At 39.8% G+C, this 27,994-nt stretch overlaps 1 protein-coding gene across 1 annotated transcript; it reads left to right on the top strand.

Moving 5' to 3' along the window:
* Position 1: 1 nt before the first annotated feature.
* prpf6 (PRP6 pre-mRNA processing factor 6 homolog (S. cerevisiae)) lies at positions 2-27,990 on the top strand. Its single transcript, XM_088607647.1, has 21 exons — positions 2-267; positions 774-939; positions 1,092-1,210; positions 1,322-1,400; positions 1,801-1,977; positions 2,615-2,770; positions 3,189-3,283; positions 3,772-3,928; positions 4,908-5,070; positions 11,324-11,442; positions 12,295-12,513; positions 15,014-15,136; positions 15,380-15,501; positions 16,112-16,250; positions 17,265-17,384; positions 18,977-19,153; positions 19,835-19,968; positions 20,450-20,541; positions 25,628-25,742; positions 26,154-26,280; positions 27,034-27,990. The coding sequence occupies exons 1-21, from the start codon at positions 38-40 to the stop codon at positions 27,184-27,186; spliced, it is 2,982 nt and encodes a 993-aa protein (XP_088463773.1). The 5' UTR covers positions 2-37; the 3' UTR covers positions 27,187-27,990.
* The last annotated feature ends 4 nt before the right edge of the window (positions 27,991-27,994 follow it).

The raw sequence follows: 27,994 nt of genomic DNA, 5'->3' as shown, positions 1-27,994 counted from the left end.
TACCCCGGAAGTTGTTTTGGTTAATGGTGGCGCAGAAATGGCTAGCGTTTCCACAACTCCGGCGTCTAGAAACGCATCAAAGATGGCTAGTTCATCAGCAGGAGCTGCTGGTAGCAGCAGTGGAAGTGGAAGTGGAGGTGGAAATGTAGCCTCCAGTCTGTCTGGGACTGGGGCAACTTCGAGCCTCACCGGGACACTTAACAAGAAGAAGAAACCCTTTCTGGGCATGCCAGCACCCCTGGGATATGTGCCTGGTCTCGGTAGAGGGTAAGATGTGATCCCAGTTCATTGCATCTTAAAAAAACATGCAGTTTAGTCTTGTATGTTTTTTAGCATCATGGGGTTTGATAAGCTGTCTAGAAATAAGGCCACACAAGTCAAGTTGTTATAAATTGTGGAAAAGATTTAAATCCATCTCGCTACTTGCAGTAGGCTTTTTTCAGAAAGTACTGCAATGAAAGTTTGTTCCTGAGCTAACGATAGAACCATAAACCTTTGGTTGCTTTGATGTTTTCACTGACGATATTCTAACTATAAAATACTGACGATGTTGCGACTCTAGACGTCTTTGCGACCTTGTGTTAAATATAAGGTTTCATATTATATATATTAATAGTCTATGCGGCTATATTTGTGTAGCCTAGCTTAATTAAATTGTATACATTTTGGATGTTTTGTTTTTGGAAAGGAAGACTACAAGTGTTTTGGATTACAATGGCGAAGTTATTCTCTGTGCTATGGTATCGACCGGACGGCTGTTGTGTTGTTTTCAGTGCCACTGGTTTCACCACCCGGTCTGATATCGGCCCAGCCCGGGATGCCAATGACCCAGTGGACGATCGCCATGCTCCTCCGGGGAAGAGGACCGTGGGGGATCAGATGAAGAAGAACCAGGCAGATGATGATGATGAGGATCTCAATGACACCAACTATGATGAGGTAATAAGCCTTTATGATGAGGAAATCATCAGGCACATCCAAGGCTGTAGCCATTTTTTCTAGAGGCGTCTTTAATTGAACTGACGGTTTTATGATTTTGTCCAATCGCTGTTTTTAAAGCATGTTAATCAACCTTTCTCATATCTCTGCAGTTCAATGGTTATGCTGGTAGTCTGTTCTCAAGTGGGCCCTATGAAAAGGACGATGAGGAAGCAGATGCAATTTACGCTGCTCTTGATAAGAGAATGGATGAAAGGAGGAAAGAGAGAAGGTGGGTCATCATAGATGTCAATGTCATTATTTCATCAAAAAAACAACATTGCTCCTTGTGTGATGTAGTGAATAGATTTATCATCGCTTGTGTGATCTCTGTTTTCAACAGAGAACAGAGAGAGAAGGAGGAGATTGAGAAATACCGTATGGAGCGTCCAAAAATTCAGCAGCAGTTTTCTGATCTTAAGGTTTGTACAATGATAAGAGTTTCAGAAAATGGTTTTCATTCTCATTACACATGAAATACAATGACAACAGGTATATGTTTCTCTCTACTGTTTGTCGTGTAGTAAGTCTGTCTTTGGACCAAAGCTGGAAACTAACTGAGGCCTCCAGAAATAAATGTGCCGCAAAATTCAGCCACTTTAGTTTTGTTGCAAATGTGTATTACATACATCTTTCACTAACAGGGAAGTTCCTTCAACAAGATTATTACCCTTAGGTAATTCAAAAACATCCAAAAAGCATGCAGATCATTGGCATATAAATATATGTGGTAAAAATAGATCACTTAAATGCTATAAGTAGCATGTGTTCACGAAGGCGTGCTGTAATGAGTGTAACGAGTCAAGATTTCTACATCTCCAGAGGAAGCTGGCCGAGGTCACTGAAGAAGAATGGCTCAGTATTCCAGAAGTGGGCGATGCCCGAAATAAACGCCAGAGGAATCCGCGCTATGAGAAACTTACGCCTGTACCAGACAGCTTCTTTGCCAAGCACCTCCAGACGGGAGAAAACCATACGTCAGTGGACCCCAGGCAAGGGGTTAGTGTGCTTGTTTTCCTGTTTTCCAAGTTTGTCATGACTTTGTTTTGTTTGATACGCAGTTCAGTGCATCGTGGATTCACGTTTACAGAAATTTACGTCAAGGTGCATTCTCAGAAACAAACATTATATAAATAAACTATAATACAAGCTTCCCTTTTGCCTCTTATGTAAATGGTTGCTATCTAAAGTGAATTTATTCATCAATTTACTGCTAAGTGTAATGTCAAAAATTCTTGGTAATTCCAGAAGGAATAACCAGGGTAGTTGAATGTTTTTTTTTTTCGATAAGCCACCCAGCATCTGCCGTGTTTATTTAGAAGAGATGCATTGTAATTTTAAAATGCACCAGTAGATGTCAGTTTAAGAAAACACCCGACAATATATAATGATGTATAGCTTTATAGCCCACAGAAGCGTGAATGCAGAACATTTTTATTTTTCCTCTCAGTGATAGAAACCCCCATGAGATATGTTCTCACTTTAAGCTAATGTTCTCCTAGCCCTCTTTTTCAGCATCTGTTCATTATTCTTCAGCTGTAAGCCTCCAGCTGAGAGTACAAAAATAAGAGTGGAAGACAGGGTTTTTCAAGAACAGTCAGAAAACTGTTTGTTTTTATTTGGATTTTTTTGTCAGCAATTTGGAGGGCTAAATACACCTTTCTCTGGAGGGCTGAACACCCCTTATCCAGGAGCAATGACCCCTGGCCTGATGACCCCAGGAACAGGTGAACTGGACATGAGGAAGATCGGGCAGGCCAGGAACACCCTGATGGACATGAGACTTAGTCAGGTGGGAAAGTATTCCTGATTTCTTAGGTTTATGTCATTTCTTATGACATTTAATGATATCTCTTTGGGAAATTAGTCACACTCACTGATTCCAGTTTTTCTAATAAAGCCATGCTTGCCCTAGTGACCTGATTGCTTTTGCATTTGGTGAATTTCATTACATATCCTTAGAAAAATGTCTGTGTGTCTGTGTTTCACATGTAGTAATTTTGTGTTACCTACCATAGCAGTGTGGAATGTAAGGGCCATGCCATTGTATAGAAGGAGCTCATTTTTTCAATTTCACAGTTTTCTTAAAGTTCAATTTTGGAGCTGTAAAGAAAGAGTTCATAGCAATTCTGTGTGGGAGATGGGTGATTTTGGACAGTTGCCTTTGTGTGGTAGCCATTTCCTGAAATTTCTCTCTCCTGTGTGTGCAGGTGTCTGATTCTGTCAGTGGACAGACAGTTGTTGACCCAAAGGGCTATTTGACAGATCTGAACTCAATGATTCCAACTCACGGCGGAGATATTAAGTAAGCCAAATTAATATAATGAGTAATTAAAAGATGGTTTAAAGCATTTTTATTTATACCATTACTACACGTTTGCTAACTTGCTTCAATGATAGTGTCATGCTTAAAATATTATTTTGTGTTAATGGCAAGCTTTTAAAAACTGTGATTTAGGTTTTATCAACATATTTCCAATAATTTATCTAGTTGTTCCAGATAACATAAATGTCATACTTTTTTAGGTTTATTCTTGAAGAGACAGATTTCAGATGAGTGGGGGGGGGATAGTATCTGGTATGAAAAACTAAAATTGCTTAACAGTTCATGCTCTTCCAGGGCTGCTAATACAATTCAATCACTTTTAAATTTGAAGGTCTGCTTGACGTGCTTTAATGACGACAGTCATTTCACAGAAAGCTTGTGCAATTTCTTTTAGCCTCTTAGTAAAGTCTGGATCGGGTTCATCACTGTCATCTTAATTCCTGATGGCTGTGTGTGTTTACTGGCAGTGATATCAAGAAGGCTCGCCTACTGCTGAAATCCGTGCGGGAGACCAACCCTCATCATCCTCCTGCCTGGATTGCCTCCGCACGCCTGGAGGAGGTAACAGGCAAGTTGCAGGTGGCCAGGAACCTCATTATGAAGGGCACGGAAATGTGTCCCAAGGTAAGGGGTCCTATCGGTTTCAGAGCTTGCTTTATTTTTAACTTTAAATCAATATTCTGATTTATTTTCTTTGTTGTGCATCCATGGGAAGTTTGGAAATAGTTTTTTTTTTATTCTTGTATGGGGTCATTACACAACACATTACTTCAGGGTTCTTGTACTTTAAAGGAAATCTGCTAGCATCATGTGCAGTTGACCATACTGATAGTTTTGCAAAGAAAACCACTCCAGTGTGATAGTACAAGAACATTGTACAATGCATGAAAAATGAAAATCCATAAATAGGACCCGAATAATGCATTAATGCTGCTGTGAATTACAGTATGTAAGATTGATTCTATACTATTTCAAAAGCATTGATAATTATTACACCAGTATCAATTCATTTCTTTGTGTAATTGTATAAGAGCTTAACAGTGCTCTTTACTTAAACAGGAATTACTGCCAAGAAAGCCTTTGGGTTTTAACAGTACTTTAATTTTTTTTTATAAATTTACTTTGGTTAGTGTAAGTCAATCTATTATTAAGATTAAATAAATTTCAAATAACATTTTGAAACTATCAGTTTGTATGTTTAGTCACTGCACAGTTAACAATTACTCACTTAGTCCAGTATATCAAGAATCATGGTGTGGAGTTGACTGCTTAGCTCAGTGAGGGATTTAGGTAGGTTTATTTTGTTAGATTCTGTAGTGGGACTATTATCTGGGGTCTGGTTAATTTATTATTTCAACGCAACAGTCCCTAAATGTTGCTTCTCTGTTAAAGATCCCAGGAAATCTCATCAGTGGACTTGTTTGGGTCATGCAAGCTAGATGATTTCTGAATCTGGGAGGCAGTAGCTGGGAACTTTAAAAGTAGATTGTGTTTCAGGTAGCATAAATCATGGTCTGCATCTGCCCTAATAGGGCCAATGTATTGGTGAAAAGAAAAAAAAAAAGACGGGAGGAAACACAAATGTCAAACCCCTTTATTTCAGAGCGAAGATGTCTGGCTGGAGGCAGCAAGACTACAGCCAGGAGACACAGCCAAAGCAGTGGTGGCCCAGGCAGTCCGGCATTTGCCTCAATCTGTCCGCATCTACATCCGTGCAGCTGAGCTGGAGACAGACATTCGGGCCAAGAAACGCGTCCTGCGGAAAGGTGAGAAAGCCCCACAAATTTATGCCTGATTATTCATGACAGGATTGTGTCTGTTGACTTTAATATTGAGGTCCATTGTGTTTTGGGGGCGTTCAGAGGTGCAGCAGTGTTACTTTAGAATGTGATTGTGAAATAAACCTGTCATACATCAGCAAAGGGCTTAGGGTCGGAGAAGTCACTTAGCTGTTATTATTCTCTCTCTCTCCCTCAAATAAACAATCTCTCCATGAAAGTATGTAGAATGTAGAATCGGGTCTTCCAGGACTCCATGATTCCGCAGTTTCAGGAATCAGAGCAGACTGCAGTCGGTCAGAGAATTACATGGCAACCACAGAAAATCACTGCCTGTGTGTTTACTGCAGATGCAGAGATAAAACAGATTTATTTTGTACCATGCAGGCGTGCCATGGCACTAGATTACCGCTTTCATAAAATGTAGAAAATTATGCAGCATTATTATTTCTATAATATCCCAGCTTCCTTCACAAAGAAAGCAGGGAAATGTAATGGGTTTATGAAATATTGTTCCGGAGCACCAATGCAAATGATCCGATGGTCTTATGAAATCAGAGGAACTGAAAGAATATGATTTGAATCTCAACAAGAAATTTGCTGTGATTGTCGTGACTGGAGGAAAAATTATAGGCACGTTTTTCTTTTCTGAAGTTTATTTTCTAAACACAGCATAAAAAAATCCATTGTTTGTCATAGACTCAAAGACAGATGTGACGTTTTCCATATTTAGCACTGTGTACCAATAGGGCAGTATGGCCATGTGGCTGTAAGCCCTGAGCTGTCACAATGCTTGGGTCCTGGGTTCACTTCCAGACTGGTGCGTGTTCTTTGTGGTGTTTGGATCTTCTCCCTGTGACTGTGGGTTTTTTGAGAAGTGCTCCAATCTCCTCCTTCTTCCCAGAGAGATGCTGGCTAAATTAATTGGTGTTTCTAAATTGTCCCTGTGTGCACGCACCCTGTATTAGAGTGCGGCCCCAACTCGGGTGTAGTCCTGTTTTGCACCCTGTGCTTCCAGTAGAGGCTTTGATATGCCATGACCCTTACCAGGAAGAATTGCTACTAGATCTGTATTAATAAGCTCTTAGAAATGTTTAAAACATTAAAAAGACCAAAAACTATTCTGCAGTAAGAGTATAAAGTATCAGTCTGATAATTGTGACTCTTTATTAACATTTTCAATGACTTAAGTTGTAACTATAAATTGTATTTCTCATCTCTTTTGGTGATACCCACGGCATTCCAGTGTATTGTGGGAAATGTACTAAATGGCATAAAGGCGATGAGCAGTATTCTACTGATTAAATTGTTCTTCGTGCAATTTTATTTTCTTCGATAATATTTGTTCAAAATAATTTGTAAATTCCTTATAATTAAATGAAGCAATGCGAATTAAAACTATAAATTTGTGTTATGAAAGAAAGGAAACACAAAGTTTCGGCCTTGGAGCCTTCTTCAGGTGTGAGGGTCTTCCTCACACCTGTCATAGACTCAAAGACAGATGTGACGTTTTCCATATTTAGCACTGTGTACCAATAGGGCAGTATGGCCATGTGGCTGTAAGCCCTGAGCTGTCACAATGCTTGGGTCCTGGGTTCACTTCCAGACTGGTGCGTGTTCTTTGTGGTGTTTGGATCTTCTCCCTGTGACTGTGGGTTTTTTGAGAAGTGCTCCAATCTCCTCCTTCTTCCCAGAGAGATGCTGGCTAAATTAATTGGTGTTTCTAAATTGTCCCTGTGTGCACGCACCCTGTATTAGAGTGCGGCCCCAACTCGGGTGTAGTCCTGTTTTGCACCCTGTGCTTCCAGTAGAGGCTTTGATATGCCATGACCCTTACCAGGAAGAATTGCTACTAGATCTGTATTAATAAGCTCTTAGAAATGTTTAAAACATTAAAAAGACCAAAAACTATTCTGCAGTAAGAGTATAAAGTATCAGTCTGATAATTGTGACTCTTTATTAACATTTTCAATGACTTAAGTTGTAACTATAAATTGTATTTCTCATCTCTTTTGGTGATAACCACGGCATTCCAGTGTATTGTGGGAAATGTACTAAATGGCATAAAGGCGATGAGCAGTATTCTACTGATTAAATTGTTCTTCGTGCAATTTTATTTTCTTCGATAATATTTGTTCAAAATAATTTGTAAATTCCTTATAATTAAATGAAGCAATGCGAATTAAAACTATAAATTTGTGTTATGAAAGAAAGGAAACACAAAGTTTCGGCCTTGGAGCCTTCTTCAGGTGTGAGGGTCTTCCTCACACCTGACGAAGGCTCCACGGCCGAAACAATGCGTTTTCTTTCCTCTCTTTTCAGCATGGAATAAATCTATTACTTGTTCCTTATTTAAATCTAATGTCATTGACCTTATCAGTGCTTTGATGGCTTGCACCATTCTTTGTGAGTTAAATTGTGTAAAACAGGGCATCTCAAGCAGCAAACACAATTCAGTGCTTAATTACATTTTTGGCAAATATTCATGTAAAATGGAAAATATAGCCAGTACTTCAAACTTGAGGTCAAATCTGGAGAAGTTGTTTAAGATGCATTTATTAAAGTGTACTGTTTCATAAAAGACAGCTGGTAATGATCACAGTCCAGCTTCAAGAGGGTTGAGGCAGATGTGTCAAGAAAACGCTTGGTTGAGATGAAAGCAAGCTGAAACTCTAGTCTGAGGCAGGGCTTGGGTTCCCCTGCTTTCTTCATGTAGGGTTTCCTTGGCTCGGAGTATCCATTCCAAGAAGCCTGTTAGGGACATAGATTAATGTCTTGTTTCCTCTTTCTAAAAGCTTTGTTCTGATGCTCCATTAAGCAGTTTGCTTGCACCAACAGGTTTGAGGTTTTAAAATTGTGCTTTTTTCCCTTATGACCTTGTTAATTTATGCATGCATTTGTATTAATCTTTTTTAAGTCAGATAATGTGCAGAACAGGATCTTGGATTTAGTCTAGACTGAATATTGATGAACCTCACTGTATTGATGAACTTTGACTACTCAAAATTTGGAAATCATGGGCTCGTTCCAGTAACCAATCTTAATTAAAACAGTCTCAACATGTGTTTTGCTTTTGTAAGGGTTCAGCACCAACACAGATTGTTAGGGAGTTGCACACAATTTTTTAGTTACAGAAATGGTATCGCTAGGTTTGAACTAAATGTTAAAATGTTTTGTTGTGTTTAGTTACTAGTCTTGAATTATTTAACTTATGCCCTAAGTCCACATCTCATTCTGTTTTTTTTATGAGTAACATTGCCAGCATCCACTAGTGCCTGGACTTCTACAGAAGCCATGCCTTTTCCGCATTTTTTCTAAATCAAATAATATTTATTGAAACTTTATCATTAAAGAAATAATGGCATGGGCTTCCAGATGTGGTAACTATCATGAGTAGTTTTTGGGGGGAATCAGAGATAAAGGAGGATTAACCAGAAATGAGAGGAAACTGGGAATTTCATCCTTATTTTACTTGGCATCTGGCATTAAAATCAAATGTAGGTCTTGGCACCTTGTTAAGAATATAAGTATAGTTTGGAATTGGTTACAGTTAAAGTGACGCACACTTGAAAGCCTTGTCTTTCAACACTTTTCCCACACAGATAATACCATTATAGGTTAAAGATGTCTTGGTAGGCATTAAAGCACATACAGCAGCCTAATTCTTCAAAGACCTGCAGAAAGAATGTAACAATAGATATTCACATTATAATAATAATAATAATAGCTTACACTTATATAGCGCTTTTCTGGACACTCCACTCAAAGCACTTTACAGGTAATGGGGACTCCCCTCCACCACCACCAATGTGCAGCATCCACCTGGATGATGCGACGGCAGCCATAGTGCGCCAGAACGCTCACCACACATCAGCTATCAGTGGGGAGGAGAGCAGAGTAATGTAGCCGATTCATAGAGGGGGATTATTAGGAGGCCATGATTAGTAAGGGCCAATTGGAAATTTGGCCAGGACACCGGGGTTACACCCCTACTCTTTTCGAGAAGCGCCCTGGGATTTTTAATGACCACAGAGAGTCAGGACCTCGGTTTTACGTCTCATCCGAAGGACAGCGCCTGTTTACAGTATAGTGTCCCCGTCACTATACTGGGGCATTAGGACCCACATGGACTGCAGGGTGAGCGCCCCCTGCTGGCCCCACTAACACCTCTTCCAGCAGCAACCTTAGTTTTTCCCAGGAGGTCTCCCATCCAGGTACTGACCAGGCTCACACCTGCTTAGCTTCAGTGGGTTGCCAGTTGTGAGTTGCAGGGTGATATGGCTGCTGGCCATAATGCTGGCCACATTAATCTTCATTCATGTTTAACTTTTCAATGATAGTAAGTAAAAAAAAAAAAAAGAAGGAGGTAGGTGGAGAATGAGAGAGAAATCCCATTTGCTATTTTTTTTCCTCTTAGAATTATGATGCCACCTGATGCCAGGGCCTCTTTTGGGGTGAATAAAGTTATTAAATGTCTCTTGTCAGGTTCAAAGGAATTCAGTCTCCAAATTACTTACAGTGCCTTGCGAAAGTATTCGGCCCTCTTGAACTTTTCAACCTATTGCCACATTTCAGGCTTCAAACATAAAGATATAAATTTTTTATTTTATGTGAAGAATCACCAACAAGTGGGACACAATTGTGAAGTGGAACGAAATCTATTGGATTTTTGAAACTTTTTTAACTAATAAAAAAATGAAAAGTGGGGCGTGCAAAATTATTCGGCCCCTTTACTTTCAGTGCAGCAAACTCACTCCAGAAGTTCAGCGAGGATCTCTGAATGATCCAATGTTGTCCTAAATGACTGATGGTGATAAATAGAATCCACCTGTGTGTAATCAAGTCTCTGTATAAATGCACCTGCTCTGTGATAGTCTCAAGGTTCTGTTGAAAGCGCAGAGAGCATCATGAAGACCAAGGAACACACCAGGCAGGTCCGTAATACTGTTGTGGAGAAGTTTAAAGCCGGATTTGGATACAAAAAGATTTCCCAAGCTTCAAACATCCCAAGGAGCACTGTGCAAGCGATCATCTTGAAATGGAAGGAGTATCAGACCACTGCAAATCTACCAAGACCTGGCCGTCCCTCTAAACTTTCAGCTCAGACAAGGAGAAGACTGATCAGAGATGCAGCCAAGAGGCCCATGATCACTCTGGATGAACTGCAGAGAACTACAGCTGAGGTGGGAGAGTCTGTCCATAGGACAACAATCAGTCTTACACTGCACAAATCTGGCCTTTATGGAAGAGTGGCAAGAAGAAAGCCATTTCTCAAAGATATCCATAAAAAGTCTCGTCTAAAGTTTGCCACAAGCCACCTGGGAGACACCCCAAACATGTGGAAGAAGGTGCTCTGGTCAGATGAAACCAAAATCGAACTTTTTGGCCACAATGCAAAACGATATGTTTGGCGTAAAAGCAACACAGCTCATCACCCTCAACACACCATCCCCACTGTCAAACATGGTGGTGGCAGCATCATGGTTTGGGCCTGCTTTTCTTCAGCAGGGACAGGGAAGATGGTTAAAATTGAGGGGAAGATGGATGCAGCCAAATACAGGACCATTCTGGATGAAAACCTGTTGGAGTCTGCAAAAGACCTGAAACTGGGACGGAGATTTATCTTCCAACAAGACAATGATCCCAAACATACAGCAAAATCTACAAAGGAATGGTTCACAAATAAACGTATCCAGGTGTTTGAATGGCCAAGTCAAAGTCCAGACCTGAATCCAATCGAGAATCTGTGGAAAGAGCTGAAAACTGCTGTTCACAAACGCTCTCCATCCAACCTCACTGAGCTCGAGCTGTTTTGCAAGGAAGAATGGGCAAGAATTTCAGTCTCTCGATGTGCAAAACTGATAGAGACATACCCCAAGCGACTTGCAGCTGTAATCGCAGCAAAAGGTGGCTCTACAAAGTATTAACGCAAGGGGGCCGAATAATTTTGCACGCCCCACTTTTCATTTTTTTATTAGTTAAAAAAGTTTCAAAAATCCAATAGATTTCGTTCCACTTCACAATTGTGTCCCACTTGTTGGTGATTCTTCACATAAAATAAAAAATTTATATCTTTATGTTTGAAGCCTGAAATGTGGCAAAAGGTTGAAAAGTTCAAGGGGGCCGAATACTTTCGCAAGGCACTGTATCCCCCAGAAAAAGGTTGTCGAAACGTTTCTTGTATAACAGAATGGTACGGGCAATGCATTTGCTGTAAATGTTGTTTTTGTGCTCTCGGCAGCTCTGGAGAACGTGTCCAAGTCTGTGCGATTGTGGAAGGCCGCAGTGGAGCTGGAAGAGCCCGAAGATGCCAGGATCATGCTCAGCAGGGCTGTGGAGTGCTGCCCTACTAGCGTGGAGGTGCGAGAGCAGCATCACCTCACTGAGAGCCAGACTTTCAACTGACACTTTCAAAAACCACCCACAAAAAATACACACCACAGGAGACTTGAACAGAACCCTTCCCTAAATTCCTTCACTCTGTATAGCACCCTACCTTGAAGGAGCCCCATACAGCATTGTGTCTCAATATTTGTTTCCTTTGCACCATGAATCCTAGTACTGTGTAAGTCTTAACTGCTAAGGAGAGGAAGAACTGATGGCAGAGCGGTTCAGTCATCTTTTTAGCGTCACTTAATCTAGCACTGACTTTGGGGAAACTGGACTCCAGGTTGCTGACGCATATTTTAAAAGCACGAGGTCGTCACTGAGTGCCAAACTTCCAGTTTTCTTTTTGTGATGATCTGCTGTCATCACCCAGACTGAGGCCATTACCCTTTTTAAAAATGGAATAATGTGTAGTCTGAAGATAAAGTTATCATCAACTTAGAAACTGTTGTCTGTTTTAGGTAGTCATTGATACAAATTGGAAAGTACTTTATGTCCATAAGTACAGTAATTCTGTACTTCTCTTTAGTAGTTAATAAAATAATATTGTATTCTACAGCGACAGAACAGTGCGTTATAAACTCTTACTGCTTGTTTTAAACTTGTCATAAATTCTTAACAAACCATTGAAGGCTTATAACTAGTATTGTATTCCTGGATAGTGAAAAAATCCTTGAACCTTTCAATTAAGTTGTTGTTTATTAACAAAATTGCACCCGCATTTAAAATTTTTTTAAGAAAATGATGAATAATTTCAGAAAAGCATCTGTTCCCCGCAAGTTTAATTTGATAAAATTGTTGGTTTATCTTTCTTTTTTCCTTTAGCTTTGGTTGGCCCTTGCCAGGCTGGAGACCTATGAGAATGCCAGGCGTGTGTTGAACAAGGCTCGTGAAAATATCCCCACTGACAGGCACATCTGGATCACAGCTGCCAAGCTGGAGGAAGCCAATGGCAACACACAGATGGTTGAAAAGATCATTGACAGAGCCATCACGTCCCTCAGAGCCAACGGAGTGGAGATCAACAGAGAGCAGTGGATTCAGGTGAGGATTCTCACTTCTCTTAAATACTTTGCTTCTGTTTGTGGTGTTGCTGAAAAATGAAAATCGTGAGACTTTGTTTTGATATTGTACTTCTTTTAACAACCTTTCTTATTGTAAGGGTGTCTAGGATTAATCTATTTTAGTAAAAAAATAAGTATGTAAAGAACAGTATTAATTATATATATCTTTATACATATAAAGTTTGTTCTGTTAAGACTCCCTTCTGTAGGCTGTCTGATATAGTTTGGTATCTGCCTTCTATGTGCTATTTTCTAATTATAAACTACATCTGTGTCACTTGCTCAAAAGCCAAGGATAAACTCTTTCAACTGGAAATTCTCATTATGTAATTTTGGAGTCATTCTTCACCCTTTAGGCCTGCTTGACTACCTTTAGGCCGTATTGGGCGTCCTTCAGTATGTATATTTTAACTCGCATGACGAGAACTGGGCTAGGAGGTTTAATTGAGTTAAAGTGTTGTCTAAAGCACAACTGCTCTTTTCAGTCACAGTAGGTCTTTCAAACTTAAAAAAAGTTTTCACACTTTTCTCTCCTTCCACCAAAAAGCAGAATAGGTTTAAGAAGCAGAATTCTGTCAGAATCTGTGTTGTGTTGTACACCCAGAAAAAGAATAAGGAAATGGGAATATTTAAGCTGTATTCCGTGAGTGCATGCTTCCGTGAGAACTGTGTGGTGTTCCACTGAACTTACTCACAGCTTGACTATTTTAATTTGTGTGTTGCACAACCCCTTCATGACAGAAACTATTTTTCATCTTTTTGTCGTTCTATGACATTTCCCCTAAAAGAAATTCAGACATCCTAAGTAAGACTGGAACTTGGCAGTAGCACTGCACTTGGAGTTTGGATGAGGATAATAGAACAGCATGTGAGAGAGCAGAGCCAAGTTGTCGTGTAATTATATAAGTGCAACCCAGCTGGAAGAGCATCAGTTAAGGACAACTCGACCAGCATGAGGGAAAGTCACGCAGGCCAATAAAAGAAGGGATTCCGAGAAGGAATGTGGTTCTGACTTAGTTCTTCAGAGGTGTGGAATAGAAACATAAATATATATAACATATCATGTAAATGCTAACTTTGCCCAAGAACAGTGGTACAGAAATAAAAAAGAATGTTTGCTGAAGAAAGTATAGGCTGCTAGGAATTTCCAGCATTTAAAAATGCATTGTGATTTTTTTTATCTTTTTTTTTTATCCCAGTAAGCAGAGATATTTCTTGTGCAAAAACTTTGATCATGTTGTGATGCAATTTAATTTTATATGATCAGGTCTATTATTCTAGGGTCCATTTCCCCCTTTTCTCCTCTTAACAAGTCAGGATAAAATTCTGTGGTGCACCTTGAGCATGTGGGTGTAGGGGTTTGTGTGTTCAGACGTTCCATCAGACCCTGAGTGTTTGAATTAGGAGAAAGTGACCCTTGGATCTATTGAATATATTGCTCATTACTTATAGCCAGATGCTTACTCTTATTGATAACAGACACTGGAATTGTTGATCACTGATGCCATAGCAACCATCTGTTTTTAAGATGTGTGAGAGCAATTTCCTTACCACCACATATTGAAAAAACAGTTACAGAAGCTTCGCTCAACAACTCAGAAGATTACTCAGGTGAAGTTCTCCGTTCACAGCCATGTTAGGTTAGCTGGCAGGATGTGTTTAAATCACTCATAAAGGTTTGGCTATAGCAAGGATGTATATAATTATTATATGGTAGTCTTCAAAAGCCTTTAAAATAAAGCATGTGATGTGCTGAGGTGAGATTTGTTTTTCACTGAACCCGAGATCTGAGTCTTCTCAGAATACAGACATACAGATTCTCCGTGATCTCCTGCTATCGTGCACAAAAGGCCTCCCTCAGATGCTTTCCCTTCCTTTGTATTTGTTTCAGTCGATGTCTAGTCAAATAGTTCTGATGGCGTTAATGCTATTGTTGCAATGAATTCTGAATAATTGTCAAGTATTTGTGGAGTACTGCAAAATTAAAATAACCTATGCAGCCCTATAAATAATGGTTCTTGCAGTGATCTGACCTCAGATAGCTCTGTACAGTCCCGATGTCGTGAGTCTGAGTTTGAATCATGTCAGCAGCTGGCTTTAACTGGGATTTCCCGAGTGGTGGCACCAATTGGCAGAAAGTTTGAAAGGTTTGTTTTGGATTAGTTGGCCAGGGTTGCCTGAGCTATCCGTGACTCCTGCAGATTCTGGGTGCCAATTTGCAATGCTGTTAGGGATGGATGCTTTTGTCCACATTCAGCCAATAAGCTCCTACAGGGAACTATTGAGCTGTAAGCATTGTGTAGAGCTTGCAGGATATCAGGTGATGAGGAGTTCAATGGTGGATCAGAGGAGTGGGTCTGTCCCCATTCATTCTCTCTTTGCAGTACCAGAGTTGTTGCTGTGAGAAGCACTTGACATTTCCAGTTTCGCTGGGAATGAAATGCTGCATCTCGGAGTTAATGCTCTCTCTTCTTCTTCAGGATGCGGAAGAATGTGACAAGGCAGGCAGCGTGGCCACTTGTCAGGCTGTCATCAGAGCAGTCATTGGTATTGGGATTGAAGAGGAGGACTGCAAGCACACCTGGATGGAGGATGCTGAAAGTGTACTGTACTCTTTAAATACAGTGTACTTTATAAGATTTCTAACGGGGTTAAGGGCTTGTAGATTTTTAGAATGCATGTTCACAATTCTTTGTTCGCCTAATGTTGATGAAAATGGTACAAATCTGTAACTGTTTCCTATTTTTGTATTTTCTAATGCTGAATTTCTGCCATAGCTTTTATTTGGCATTTCATGGTGGCAGTTCTCAGCACTTTTTGATGTTGTGTTAATTGCCTCTCTTTAGTGCATTGCACATGGTGCCCTGGAGTGTGCAAGAGCCATATATGCACACGCCCTGCAAGTCTTCCCAAGCAAGAAGAGTGTGTGGCTCAGGGCAGCCTACTTCGAGAAAAGCCATGGAACCAGGTTTGTAGATGTCAGCTTTCATCATCCTGTTACTGACAGCACTGAACAGGGATCAATTTTCACATAAAACTATTTAAATAATAACTGTTGTGTTGTGATTAATATTGAAAAAAATCCTTCTTCAATCTTAGTTTTAGCCTTCCCATCCTACTAAGCTTTTATGACTTGCTTTCTTATTTTTATTCATGACCGTAACCTCCCATCAATCATTGTTCTTGTAGTTTGGCGCCGGATCTAGTTGTCTGTTGTAATTAGAATAGCAATTTGTTGGTTATTAAGGAAATTTGATGTGCAGTTTTTGCATATATAGTGCTGGCACATCACTTAGTTACTTGTCAGAACTCTTTTGTAAGCTTCATGATAACAATTTAAAGGTCTGGGTATCCTTTCTGTTGAACATTAACTATAATTATGCAGGGGGTAATTTGTTTGCCCCACTGTCATTCATTTCTAATCGTGGTTGCAACAAAGCATTGTTATTCTTACAAAATCAGGACTGGAGACTGACGCAGTTGCAGATCCCATGTGTGTTGCAGAGCAGAGAGCAGCTGCAGTACAGGCTTGCTAATGAAGAGGAGTAAAGGACTGTGTGGCTCTTTGTGTTTCTCAGGGAGTCTCTGGAAGCTCTGTTGCAGAGGGCTGTGGCTCATTGTCCCAAGGCAGAGGTCCTTTGGTTGATGGGAGCAAAGTCAAAATGGCTCGCTGGAGACGTGCCTGCAGCTAGGAGCATTCTGGCCCTGGCTTTCCAGGTAAGTGACTTTTCAGGCGACTTGACTGATCATGGGGGGGCCTTGTGTTCAGAGAGTCAGCTAGGTCATCGTTAGTGGTCCGGGTATGCGATGGTAATGACTGCTGTCAACCTTAGTTTGTCCATTTGCTGTGAATTGTGGACATAAGCAGCACAAAGCTATGGGCATATGCTGAAGCGTGTAACATGCAGTGTCTGGAATACTGAGACGTGGGAATTTATAACAAAGAAGTGATGTGATAGAAAAGCAATTGAGCCACCCACCACACTCCCTCTAGCTTATTTATAGGCCTAGGCTGCTTATACATATAATTGTATATACTGTAAAGGATAGGTTGCCAGTACATAAAATACAATCAAAATCTTGGCTTCTGTCAAAAATCGTCAGCATCCCTTGTGACCTTCAGATGTGATGATTCTACATCCCAGCCATAATGGTGCAAGGATGTTCACATGCTTTTTGCCATTACTACATTGTATTTTTAGGTGTGGTACATTGGTTCAGGTTGGGAATTTGTGTAATGAGAGATAACTCACAATTTCAAAATATGGAAGTGCAGATTCGGTTTTCTTCTTTGTGCATCTCTGCACTCATGCTCTGAGCCTGGTGACTTGTCCTCAGATCTACAGATTTTTCAATTAAGGTTGGTCACTCCACAGTGTGAAATAGTTATGTACATGGAATCAAAGGAGGATCTGTGTGGAGTTCTGCTTCATGCTTTAGGAACATTACATTCCCATGGGAAAATGTGTAGTTTTGAACCCATTTTGTTTTGTGAAGTCAGAGGTGGTTGGGTTTAAACATCCTGTAACAACAGAAAACAGGGTATTGTGACAATAGCGGGGTTTATTTCTTCGCTGTTTTTTGTCCAAAGTACCCCAGCAGCAACTTATACAATCTTTTATGGGTGATTTTGTTTTCTTTTGTTATTATTGACCTAAAGGCTCTGAATCCACGTCATCAATAATATTCTGTGTGTTTTAAAACAGTACCGTGCTTATTTGTTTTTCGTAGGCGAATCCAAACAGTGAAGAAATCTGGTTGGCTGCCGTGAAGCTGGAGTCTGAGAACAACGAGTATGAAAGAGCGAGGAGACTGCTGGCCAAGGCTCGGAGCAGTGCCCCCACGGCGAGGGTGAGTGCCCGGGACGAAGCCCCCCACGCAGGCAGACCCCCAGCGATCTTGGAGATCGGGGGTGGTTGAAAAGTTGAAATGTTCTCAACCTTTAAGTGAGAGCCAACAAAACCTAGATAATTTCCCTGGTTCCCATGGTGATGTTTTTTTTTAACAAATTGAACTTTACTATTAATTAAAGGCTCATTGTTTTTTCACAGTGACATTGGATCACATAAAAAATGAGAGGGGAATTAATTTGTTGATGCCCAGAAGCTGTTCGGAAAGACTTTGGCCAAGTTAAAAGGCTGACATGCCTAATTAATATTTATTGAAAAATTAATATTTTTATGAAGCAGGTCTGACTTGAGCTGCATGCAGTTAAGTGCTAATATTTGTTAAAAGGGCTCTCATGTTGTCAGGGCATCACAGTTTTGCAGAGTGCTATACTTCATTGCCCAGCTCACGCTGAAACATAAGAACTGGTTCCCTTGAAATAATTTAGGTAATTGTAAAAAAACTTTAACCTGCTCCCCAGCACCCTTTAGTCTGTAAAGTAAAACGTACTAGGATGGTGGATTTCCCAGCTCTTCAATTTTCAGCTATTGTCTGAAAAAGTGAAGATGAAATTCGTGTAAAAGTTAAACATGAGGAACATTTTGGGGAATCACTTTTTTGACAGTTTCAAAGCAAAGTATTTAACTGGATAGTCTTAGCAAAGATTTATTTTTGTTTCTTTTAGCCTCAGGTCTGCTCTACAGCTTTGTTTACTTAACTTAATGATGCATTTAAACTGCCTACTTTGAAAACTCCAGTTGAGGCTTGTAAGCCAGATATTGTGAAAAAGGGAAAGCTTACACAATATTGGTTTGCCTCAAAGGAGTGTCATCTTATCACTTCATAAGGGTTTGAGCTGTATCAGCTGGCTCTGATAGCTACACTGTTAGAAAAACAGGTAGAACTTGAAGGGTTTTACGATGTTTGTTGCAGTGAAAGTGCATGATATTCCTTTAATACTTCTTGCAGCTCTGGTAGAAATTGTGAATCTATCTTCTCCTTCAAGTGGTTTACAATGAGAAAAAATAAGCACCTTGTTTGCTGTCAGAATTCCTCTATGTATCCGAGCTGGAACCATGGGTGCATTTCTGTTCCAAGCGCTGCTGTAGCACCCTTGTAGAAAAATCCATTTGTGTCTCAGAATTCCACATTTATTTCTTGCTTCAGTGATGCACATTCACATTATATAAACATTTAAATAGATTTTCACAAGAGAAAATACTTGAAAATGTTGGTCAATTGGAGTTACCTTTTGTTCTACAGTGCCTTCTGGTTTTTGTTAAATTAAATTAGTCAGACAGGATTGGTCAATTTAATTACTGTTGTTTCTAGGTCTTGAACCATTGTGGAGTTTGGTTTATAAAACGTTCTAGACTGTACTTTAGATTCTCAGTTGTATTTTACACGCATATTACACACATTTTACAGTTTTGTTTTGTACATGGACCTTTAGTTTTGTCTGAACTTGAATCGGAGTTCAGTCTTGCCATTTGCCTGCTTTTATTGCAATGTCTTTATCTCTGAAGTGTGAGAAATAAGCTTGTTTGGTGTTCCAGGTGTTCATGAAGTCGGTGAAGCTGGAATGGGTTCTGGGGAACATCTCCGCAGCACAGGAGCTGTGTGTGGAGGCCCTGAAGCACTACGAAGATTTTCCCAAGCTGTGGATGATGAAGGGGCAGATAGAAGAGCAGTCTCAGTGCATGGACAAGGCCCGGGAGGCCTATAACCAGGGGGTAAGCGGGAGGAGAAGGGTGGAAATGTGGCAAAGAGAGGACCTGCAATTATTGAACTCAGATTGGAGCTAAATAAAACAATTATCTTCTTCTAATGCATAACAGCTATGAATTTGTAATTGCTCTTTTTACAGGCTCCTAAATGGAGTGGAAAGGTCTTGTAGTGACACCAATCCTGGCTGTAGCTAGATGGAGATAGATCGAAATCTGTAGATAGAAATGCCGAGGCTCAGAAGAATCCTCCGAGCAGTAAAGAAAAAGCTGATGTTCCATTGAAAGTTACTTTTGTTGTTCATGTATAGAATTAAAAAATGAACAACATAAGAGTTGAGTAGCTTCAGATTTGAGAAAAGGAACTTTTACAGGAATCTTGACTTGTTTTCTGTGTAGCAGGTACAAACCATAAGTTAATATAGGCAATCTTCTTAGTTAAATCTATATAAAAGATTTGGGGGGCAATGAAATCGTGTGATATTTACCCTTTATTGGCTTAACGGGGTATTGGTTAAGGGATTTTATGTTATTAATTTATACTTGGCCTTTTCTAAACTGCTTGTGTTGTGTAAAGGGTGTATAATCAGCAGTTACAGGATTTTTTTGCTCTACTGATAACAGTCTTTGTGAGCAACAACAAGTGAGTCAAGGGCCCAGCTGATTTTAAATCCTTGCCTTGTGTTCCAGCTGAAGAAATGCCCACATTCCATTCCCCTATGGCTGCTCCTCTCCAGACTGGAGGAGAAGGCAGGCCAGCTGACCCGAGCCAGAGCGATCCTGGAAAAATCCAGGCTGAAGAACCCTCAGAACCCAGAGCTGTGGTAGGTTTAGAGATTGGCTTGAGGACTTCTCTGTAACATTGCATTAGTGGTCTAGAACAGGGATTCCCGGTCCTGATTCTCATGTCCCCAGTGTGCTCTGGTCTTCCTTCCATCTGGAATCAGTTACTTAAGCCCTTAATGTTACTAAACATGTGATTGATTTGACCCTTTTCACTTTTCCAGCTGCTAAAGGGTTTTGAAGCTGGTTTCGGTTATTCTTAGCTGAATATAAAATACCTTAAATAATCTTTAATAATCTTAAAGTTTTGTTCTGCCTTATTGCAACCAGCAAGTAAAATGTTTATTTTTACTACCAGCAGTGATGTGATATGGAGCGTACATATTTTGTGACAAAATCTTACCCTTAACATCGTCCATTTTTTTTAACCTTAGAGGGTTCTCTGGTTGTCTTGTGCTCTTAAAAATAATCAGCAAACAGGGGTAATTAGAAATGTCACCTAATGTAATGTGAATGTTTCAGGCTGGAGTCTGTTAGATTGGAGTACAGGGCAGGACTCAAGAACATTTCAAACACGTTGATGGCCAAGGCTCTACAGGAGTGTCCCAATTCCGGTAAGTGCCCTTAGCAGCCTCTGTCTACTCTTTACCTTCATTAGAAAGATGTCACACTCTAACTCGAAAGATATAGAAGTATTTTTTTACACCTTTCACTCACTGAGGTTTCAGGCAGATGAACTTTTGTGTCTAAACGATGTGTCCTGCTTGAAAGATAAGCAGTCGGCAGTTGACAGAAGTAGTTCATATTGAGTAGGCCAGTGTGCGCAGCAGCACGTTCAATTTAATGACTTAAATGAGGTTGTGTGAAAAAGTAATTGGTGAAGATGTTACAGTAAACTGACTCATCTCAGCAACGGGCCAGACAGAAGCAGGTCATAGAAGTAAAAGATTAGTATAGATCAAATATAGATCAGTTTATATCAGCTGGGTACCTGTAAAAGCAGAAATAGATGTATCCAAATCAGGATGGACGTACCAGTTTTATGTATGATGATAGCCAAACTTGGTTAAGGAGCGGATAACAATATTCCTATCCAAGCAGATACAGCTGATCTTTAGGAGCTGAGCATTAGAGCTTCTTGTTTCGACTTTGTCTTTCTGGCAATGTAAAGGATACTGTAGTAAAATAAAGCTACTGACTGTGATACCCAGCTGGTCCCCTTTGTTAAACTTGCTACTTTCCTACCTGTACACACAGGTTAGTTTTTCATCTGAAGTTTCCTTCTGTCTTTGCTTGACAGGCTGTAAATGGGTATTGATGCTATACAATAGATGACGTGTAAGTTGAAGCAGTGGGGCATGGAATGCATGAAGAACTTTTTCCTGGCACAGGATGTTAGAAATTGGCTAGATTTATGACTCTTGGGGGAAATTAAAAAAACTGGGGTTAAATCCAGGTATGTTTTATTGTTGGCAAGGTCCAGCATGTTTATGAATAACCTAAACTTCAAAGTTTCACTCTTTGACTGCGAAGAATTATAAATGAACTTTTTTGTTTTTCATTTACTGTCAGATGGTGGAAAAAATCTGTCCTACATTCGCAACAATTACACACAACCTTAATTTTCTGTATTTGTATAAGACATAGGAGGTTCTACTTTCTTCACTTCTCAAAGTCAGACATTTTGAATTCAGCTGGCAAAAGGCACTGCACCAGGTTTGAGAATTCAAGAAGACAGAGCCTGTATTTCCTGACATTTTGTAGATCAGGCCAGTGGAACTCAACAGACTTAAAAGACTGAGCACTCAGTACTTGCCAGGTTTTCAGGTTCCAAAAGCTGTTCATTTTGTATGTCTTATGTGTTGTCAAACGACAATTAAGGAGTTGAACTACGCTAGGCTGTCCTGGGATCCTCCCCCAGAGGGATTAAAAAAAGGCAAAGAAAGCACCTTTGTTTTGTGTTTTTTTGTTTTTTGTTTTTCTTCCATGGATATTTAGGCTTGTAGTTATTTCTGTTTTTGAACGAGAAAAATTCTGAGTCATTTCCATCCAGTCTTAAGAGCTAAGTTAAGATCTGGACAACAAAATCTTTCTAGTTAGCATATCTCTACCTAGTAAATGACATTTTGCTGAGTTTGCGTATTTTGAATAATTAAAGTAAATAGTTCGGTAACTGTAATATATGAAGAGTAATGCAGATCTATATATGAAGTTGAAATGAAATCTGAAGACAATGACCTGCTTTGACAAAGGATAGTTGGCACACGCTTCATGGACACTTTCATTTATGAGCTTAAGTAGGAGGTGTTTGTGGTTTTGCAAAAATAATTCTGAAATTAGCTCACTGTATGATTTGTTAGCTTCTGCCTCAAACTGGAAGATGGAAATGTGTATTACCAGAAACTTGCATTTGTGATTTAAGATGCCAAACTTAACTTTGGTAATGTTCTGGGAAATTCTGGATTGTTGTGGTAAGACATAAATAAAAACCTAGAACTGGTAAGTGGGCTGTGGATGTTTATAAAAAGCTAAGTAGGTGAAGGCTGTGTTGGAGAATTTACAGTGCCTTGCGAAAGTATTCGGCCCCCTTGAACTTTTCAATCTTTTGCCACATTTCAGGCTTCAAACATAAAGATATAAATTTTTTATTTTATGTGAAGAATCACCAACAAGTGGGACACAATTGTGAAGTGGAAGAAATCTATTGGATTTTTGAAACTTTTTTAACTAATAAAAAAATGAAAAGTGGGGCGTGCAAAATTATTCGGCCCCCTTGCGTTAATACTTTGTAGAGCCACCTTTTGCTGCGATTACAGCTGCAAGTCGCTTGGGGTATGTCTCTATCAGTTTTGCACATCGAGAGACTGAAATTCTTGCCCATTCTTCCTTGCAAAACAGCTCGAGCTCAGTGAGGTTGGATGGAGAGCGTTTGTGAACAGCAGTTTTCAGCTCTTTCCACAGATTCTCGATTGGATTCAGGTCTGGACTTTGACTTGGCCATTCAAACACCTGGATACGTTTATTTGTGAACCATTCCTTTGTAGATTTTGCTGTATGTTTGGGATCATTGTCTTGTTGGAAGATAAATCTCCGTCCCAGTTTCAGGTCTTTTGCAGACTCCAACAGGTTTTCATCCAGAATGGTCCTGTATTTGGCTGCATCCATCTTCCCCTCAATTTTAACCATCTTCCCTGTCCCTGCTGAAGAAAAGCAGGCCCAAACCATGATGCTGCCACCACCATGTTTGACAGTGGGGATGGTGTGTTGAGGGTGATGAGCTGTGTTGCTTTTACGCCAAACATATCGTTTTGCATTGTGGCCAAAAAGTTCGATTTTGGTTTCATCTGACCAGAGCACCTTCTTCCACATGTTTGGGGTGTCTCCCAGGTGGCTTGTGGCAAACTTTAGACGAGACTTTTTATGGATATCTTTGAGAAATGGCTTTCTTCTTGCCACTCTTCCATAAAGGCCAGATTTGTGCAGTGTAAGACTGATTGTTGTCCTATGGACAGACTCTCCCATCTGAGCTGTAGTTCTCTGCAGTTCATCCAGAGTGATCATGGGCCTCTTGGCTGCATCTCTGATCAGTCTTCTCCTTGTCTGAGCTGAAAGTTTAGAGGGACGGCCAGGTCTTGGTAGATTTGCAGTGGTCTGATACTCCTTCCATTTCAAGATGATCGCTTGCACAGTGCTCCTTGGGATGTTTGAAGCTTGGGAAATCTTTTTGTATCCAAATCCGGCTTTAAACTTCTCCACAACAGTATTACGGACCTGCCTGGTGTGTTCCTTGGTCTTCATGATGCTCTCTGCGCTTTCAACAGAACCTTGAGACTATCACAGAGCAGGTGCATTTATACAGAGACTTGATTACACACAGGTGGATTCTATTTATCACCATCAGTCATTTAGGACAACATTGGATCATTCAGAGATCCTCGCTGAACTTCTGGAGTGAGTTTGCTGCACTGAAAGTAAAGGGGCCGAATAATTTTGCACGCCCCACTTTTCATTTTTTTATTAGTTAAAAAAGTTTCAAAAATCCAATAGATTTCGTTCCACTTCACAATTGTGTCCCACTTGTTGGTGATTCTTCACATAAAATAAAAAATTTATATCTTTATGTTTGAAGCCTGAAATGTGGCAAAAGGTTGAAAAGTTCAAGGGGGCCGAATACTTTCGCAAGGCACTGTATTTGGCGGATGTTGCCTTGGTTATTTCTGTGCCAATTAGGTTATTCCTGAATGCGAAATGCTCAGGGCCTTATGAATTGTGTTTTGCTATGCCAATCAAGAATAAATGCTTTCCATTACATTCCCCATTTGGGAGATTGAATTGTTTCTTCAGAAATGCTTAATGTTCACTGTATGGTCACAAGTAATGGAGAAGAAAAGGAAAAGGAGACCTGCGTTGCTTAGTGAGATTTTTATTTTTAGACTTTTATAGTTTCCCATAAATTATCATACCTTGTAATGAATATGATGAAGTTGCAAAGGCATTAGTAGTTGAAATGAGGTTACAAAGGGACTAGCCTACATTTAGGTTAAGAACAAGAAATAAGAGTAAGAAGAGCATATTGGATTTCAGCAAATTGCGTGTTTTCTGAAGCTCTTTGTGTTTTTCCAATCCCTGGAGCAAAGTGAAGTCTTTGCACAGGAAATGCTCATCCCTTAAACTCATTCTGTTTTTTGCCTTTTAATTTGGGCTGCACTGGGAACAGTGGTTTCTTCAGTTTTCTTACTTTTGTTTATAGATTATTCTCTGATGGAAAGCAAGAAAAAACACTTGGATTGTCATTTTATGAGCTGATCATTTTATAATATTTGTTTTTCTCATAAATGTTGGTATAAAAAACATTGCTTGTCACCTGTTCTAAATTCAGTATCTCAGTTTTAGTGCTGTAATCGAAGAAAAAACATTTCTGCAGCGCAAAATAAGAATTACATGTTGCAGCGATGCTGTGAACACACCTTACCCGAGAAAAGTGTAGTATTTTTAGCCTCGTAGTGCCCCCTAGTAGGATGTTCAATATTTACACGTTTTAAAGATGTTGATTATGATCTTTGTGTTGCAACAACCAAAGTCATATTTGTCATAATTTAAGTCTACAAAGCACAAGGGTCACAATTATTCACACCCCTGTAGTTATTATTTGTAAATCCTCCTCTGGTAGGGATTACACTGACTAAATACATCCTGTATGATGCTATGAGGTTAGGGCATTGTATAGGAGAAATTTGTGAACATTCATTCCTCCACGCAGAATGGAGTCTAAATCCTTCAGACCCTTTTGATTCTGTTAGTGAACTTCCATCTTGAGTTAGAATTATAGATGTACAAGAGACTAGTGGAAAACATTTCAATTGAAATCTAATGGATTCAATATTTTAAACATAGATCTTAAGCCATTTTAAACCATTGATTTGAAGACATCTGATGTATTGGTCCAGTTTTATTAACAATGCTCTGAAGAACTCGATTTTTTTATCACTGTTGTGTGTTTAGGATGGTATGTGAAGATGTATTGGTGGATGCTGTCTATTATTGTTTTAATGTTGTATATTTGTATTCTATGTATTTCAATTATATGAGCTCCCCAAACCAAATTCAACTAGATGTGGCAATGAAGTATTGAAAAGCATGTTCTTTTACTGGGTTGTAATACTGCTTATATTACAGATTCTAAATCTTTTTTTTTTTAAGGAATACTCTGGGCAGAAGCCATTTTCCTTGAATCTAGACCTCAAAGAAAGACCAAGAGTGTGGATGCCTTGAAGAAGTGCGAACATGATCCTCACGTTCTGCTTGCAGTAGCCAAGTACGTTACAGCCTTGAGATTATTTGCAAACCTTATTTTATGTCTATTCAGGTATCTGTAAGGAATGTTGGTTTAACACGGTGGGTAGATCTGATCATTAAAATCTACAACTTCTACACCTCTCTAGTAACATAGTAGGCATAACCATGAAAGATCCGATTTTTTTGTAACAACAGGTGGAAAAAGGACTAAACTTATTCACTGGAATAAAGAGGTCTTAATTCTAAAGCTGTTTAATGGCTTTTTTCTGTTGTGGCTGTTAAAGAATACCTAACTACATTTATGCTGTGCAGCTTCAACATATGACTTTAGCTTACCAGGCATTGAGCTTGAAAGAAGAAGTACAAAAATGTAAAAAAACACAATTCCCAGGAAGCTAAAGTGCATATCTTTTTTTTTTTGCTGTTGTAGGTTGTTCTGGAGTGAAAGGAAAATAACCAAGGCCCGCGAGTGGTTCCTCAGGACCGTGAAAATCGAGCCTGACCTAGGGGATGCCTGGGCTCTGTTCTATAAGTTCGAAATCCAACATGGAACAGAGGTAAGGGCTAACATGTAATCCATCTTCAAGAGGAACGTGTTTCACCCAAGCAGCTAAAAACACACAGTCATCATCAAACAGCAATATGTCTTTATATTGTGGCACACTTTAAAAATGTGACATATCCCCCACCCCCCGCCCCAACTATTTATTTAAAATTCAGAATTGCAAGTTGTTTTTGTTTTACCCAGCTAATTTTCATAGTGTCTCAGCTCACAATTCCAAATGCTGTGACGGCATGCAGTGGAGAGCAAGGAAGTATATATACGCTTCTGTCCTGCCTACGTTTGAGCCAGTCAGTTATTAATAAAGGCACCAGCGAAGATTCAGCATTGACTGGGGCAGAGCCATGTTCAGTGACAGTGCTGCATGCCTGCAGGCACCCACTAGGCCACAGGGCTTGCTGAAAGCCAATGGAGCTCTGTCTTGACTAATCCCACCCCACCCTCCGGTTCAGTGTGTTGTGCACCAGTGCTTGCAGAATCCCGGTCACAGTGGACTAGTGACATTACCTGGGCTCTGACCCGTGATCATAGAGCTCAACGCCCTCGCCGGCAGGCGACTTTACTACTCGTGTCACGCAGGATGCCCCTTCCTGCATCATAATCTGATTATCCTTATGAGTACGATATTATGAGAGGCTCCAGTAAGCCCATAGCAACTCTCAGCGTCCGTCTCCTTCTTGCGGGGTGTCTTTGGTGTTTCCCGATGAAGATCTGGAAGCACAATGTCTCGTCTCTCTGTGATCACCAGGAGCAGCAGGAGGAAGTCAAGAGGCGGTGCGAGAACGCCGAGCCGCGACACGGAGAGCTGTGGTGCGCCGAGTCCAAGCACATTCACAACTGGCAGAAGAAGATCGGGGAGATTCTGGTCCTTGTAGCTGCAAAGATCAAAAACACCTTTTAAATCGCGCGCACCGACTCTGTTTATATAGAACTGAATGCTTTCCCATAGGTGTAGCAGATGGAGCATGCCCCAACTCTGAAAATCCGTTTCCTGTCATGCAAATGTAAACTACACACTGTGTGTTTTTTTAAAAAAACAACAAATGCGTTTATAAAAAAAGTAAAAAGTTGTATTGTTTTGTCTTTTAAGGAATGATTACTATAAGTGCTGTTTCCTACTTATCACCCTTCAACCTCCCCTGTTTTTTTCTTCAGCAAAGGATTGATATCCTATCTAGTGTCGCTGAACTGAAGCATCTTTTGGCCTGACAAAATATATTTATGTAATAATTCCTCTTTGTAAATATTGTGCGACCTTTGGGGTTTATATACAGATTTTATTTCTTTTTCTGTTTTATTTTGGATCTGGGACATAGACTACAGTTTGAAAGTGCTGGATTTATTTTAAACTGTGACTGTATCCTATGTAGTGCAACAATGCATTTACCTCGGGAAGCCTTTGAGTGATATATTTTTGCTCAACAGTGAGCTTGGCAGTAATTGTAACTGCCTCCTACTGTATGTAAAAGTGTCCTGACTTGCTTACTTTGTTGAAAAGGGAGAAAACTGAATGGTAACTGTAAATGTATGAAGCTGACCTTTACTTGTAAGTCATTTTTCCATTAATCTTTTTAATTAAAGGAAAATGGATTAATAAAACTACTATTAACAAATGTCCCTACATAATTGTGTCATAATATTTTGTCCCTACAAAATATTGTGGATACAAATTTGGAGATAAAATAAAAAATAATCCTGTTGTTTGTTTG

Source organism: Lepisosteus platostomus, chromosome 15, assembly GCF_059453375.1.
Source record: "Lepisosteus platostomus isolate fLepPlt1 chromosome 15, fLepPlt1.hap1, whole genome shotgun sequence".
NCBI classification, from domain to species: Eukaryota; Metazoa; Chordata; class Actinopteri; order Semionotiformes; family Lepisosteidae; genus Lepisosteus; species Lepisosteus platostomus.
Note: the sequence above shows the minus strand (reverse complement) of the source record. Positions and strands in the feature narration are given on the sequence as shown.

What these genes read in the sequence shown, in the direction of transcription:
- prpf6 (XM_088607647.1), top strand. Translation starts at nt 38, where the DNA reads ATGGCTAGCGTTTCCACAACTCCGGCGTCTAGAAACGCATCAAAGATG. An exon ending in GCACGGAAATGTGTCCCAAG is followed by an intron (nt 3,929 to 4,907) that starts GTAAGGGGTCCT and finishes CCTTTATTTCAG; the next exon opens with AGCGAAGATGTCTGGCTGGA. An exon ending in GCTGCCCTACTAGCGTGGAG is followed by an intron (nt 11,443 to 12,294) that starts GTGCGAGAGCAG and finishes TTTTTCCTTTAG; the next exon opens with CTTTGGTTGGCCCTTGCCAG.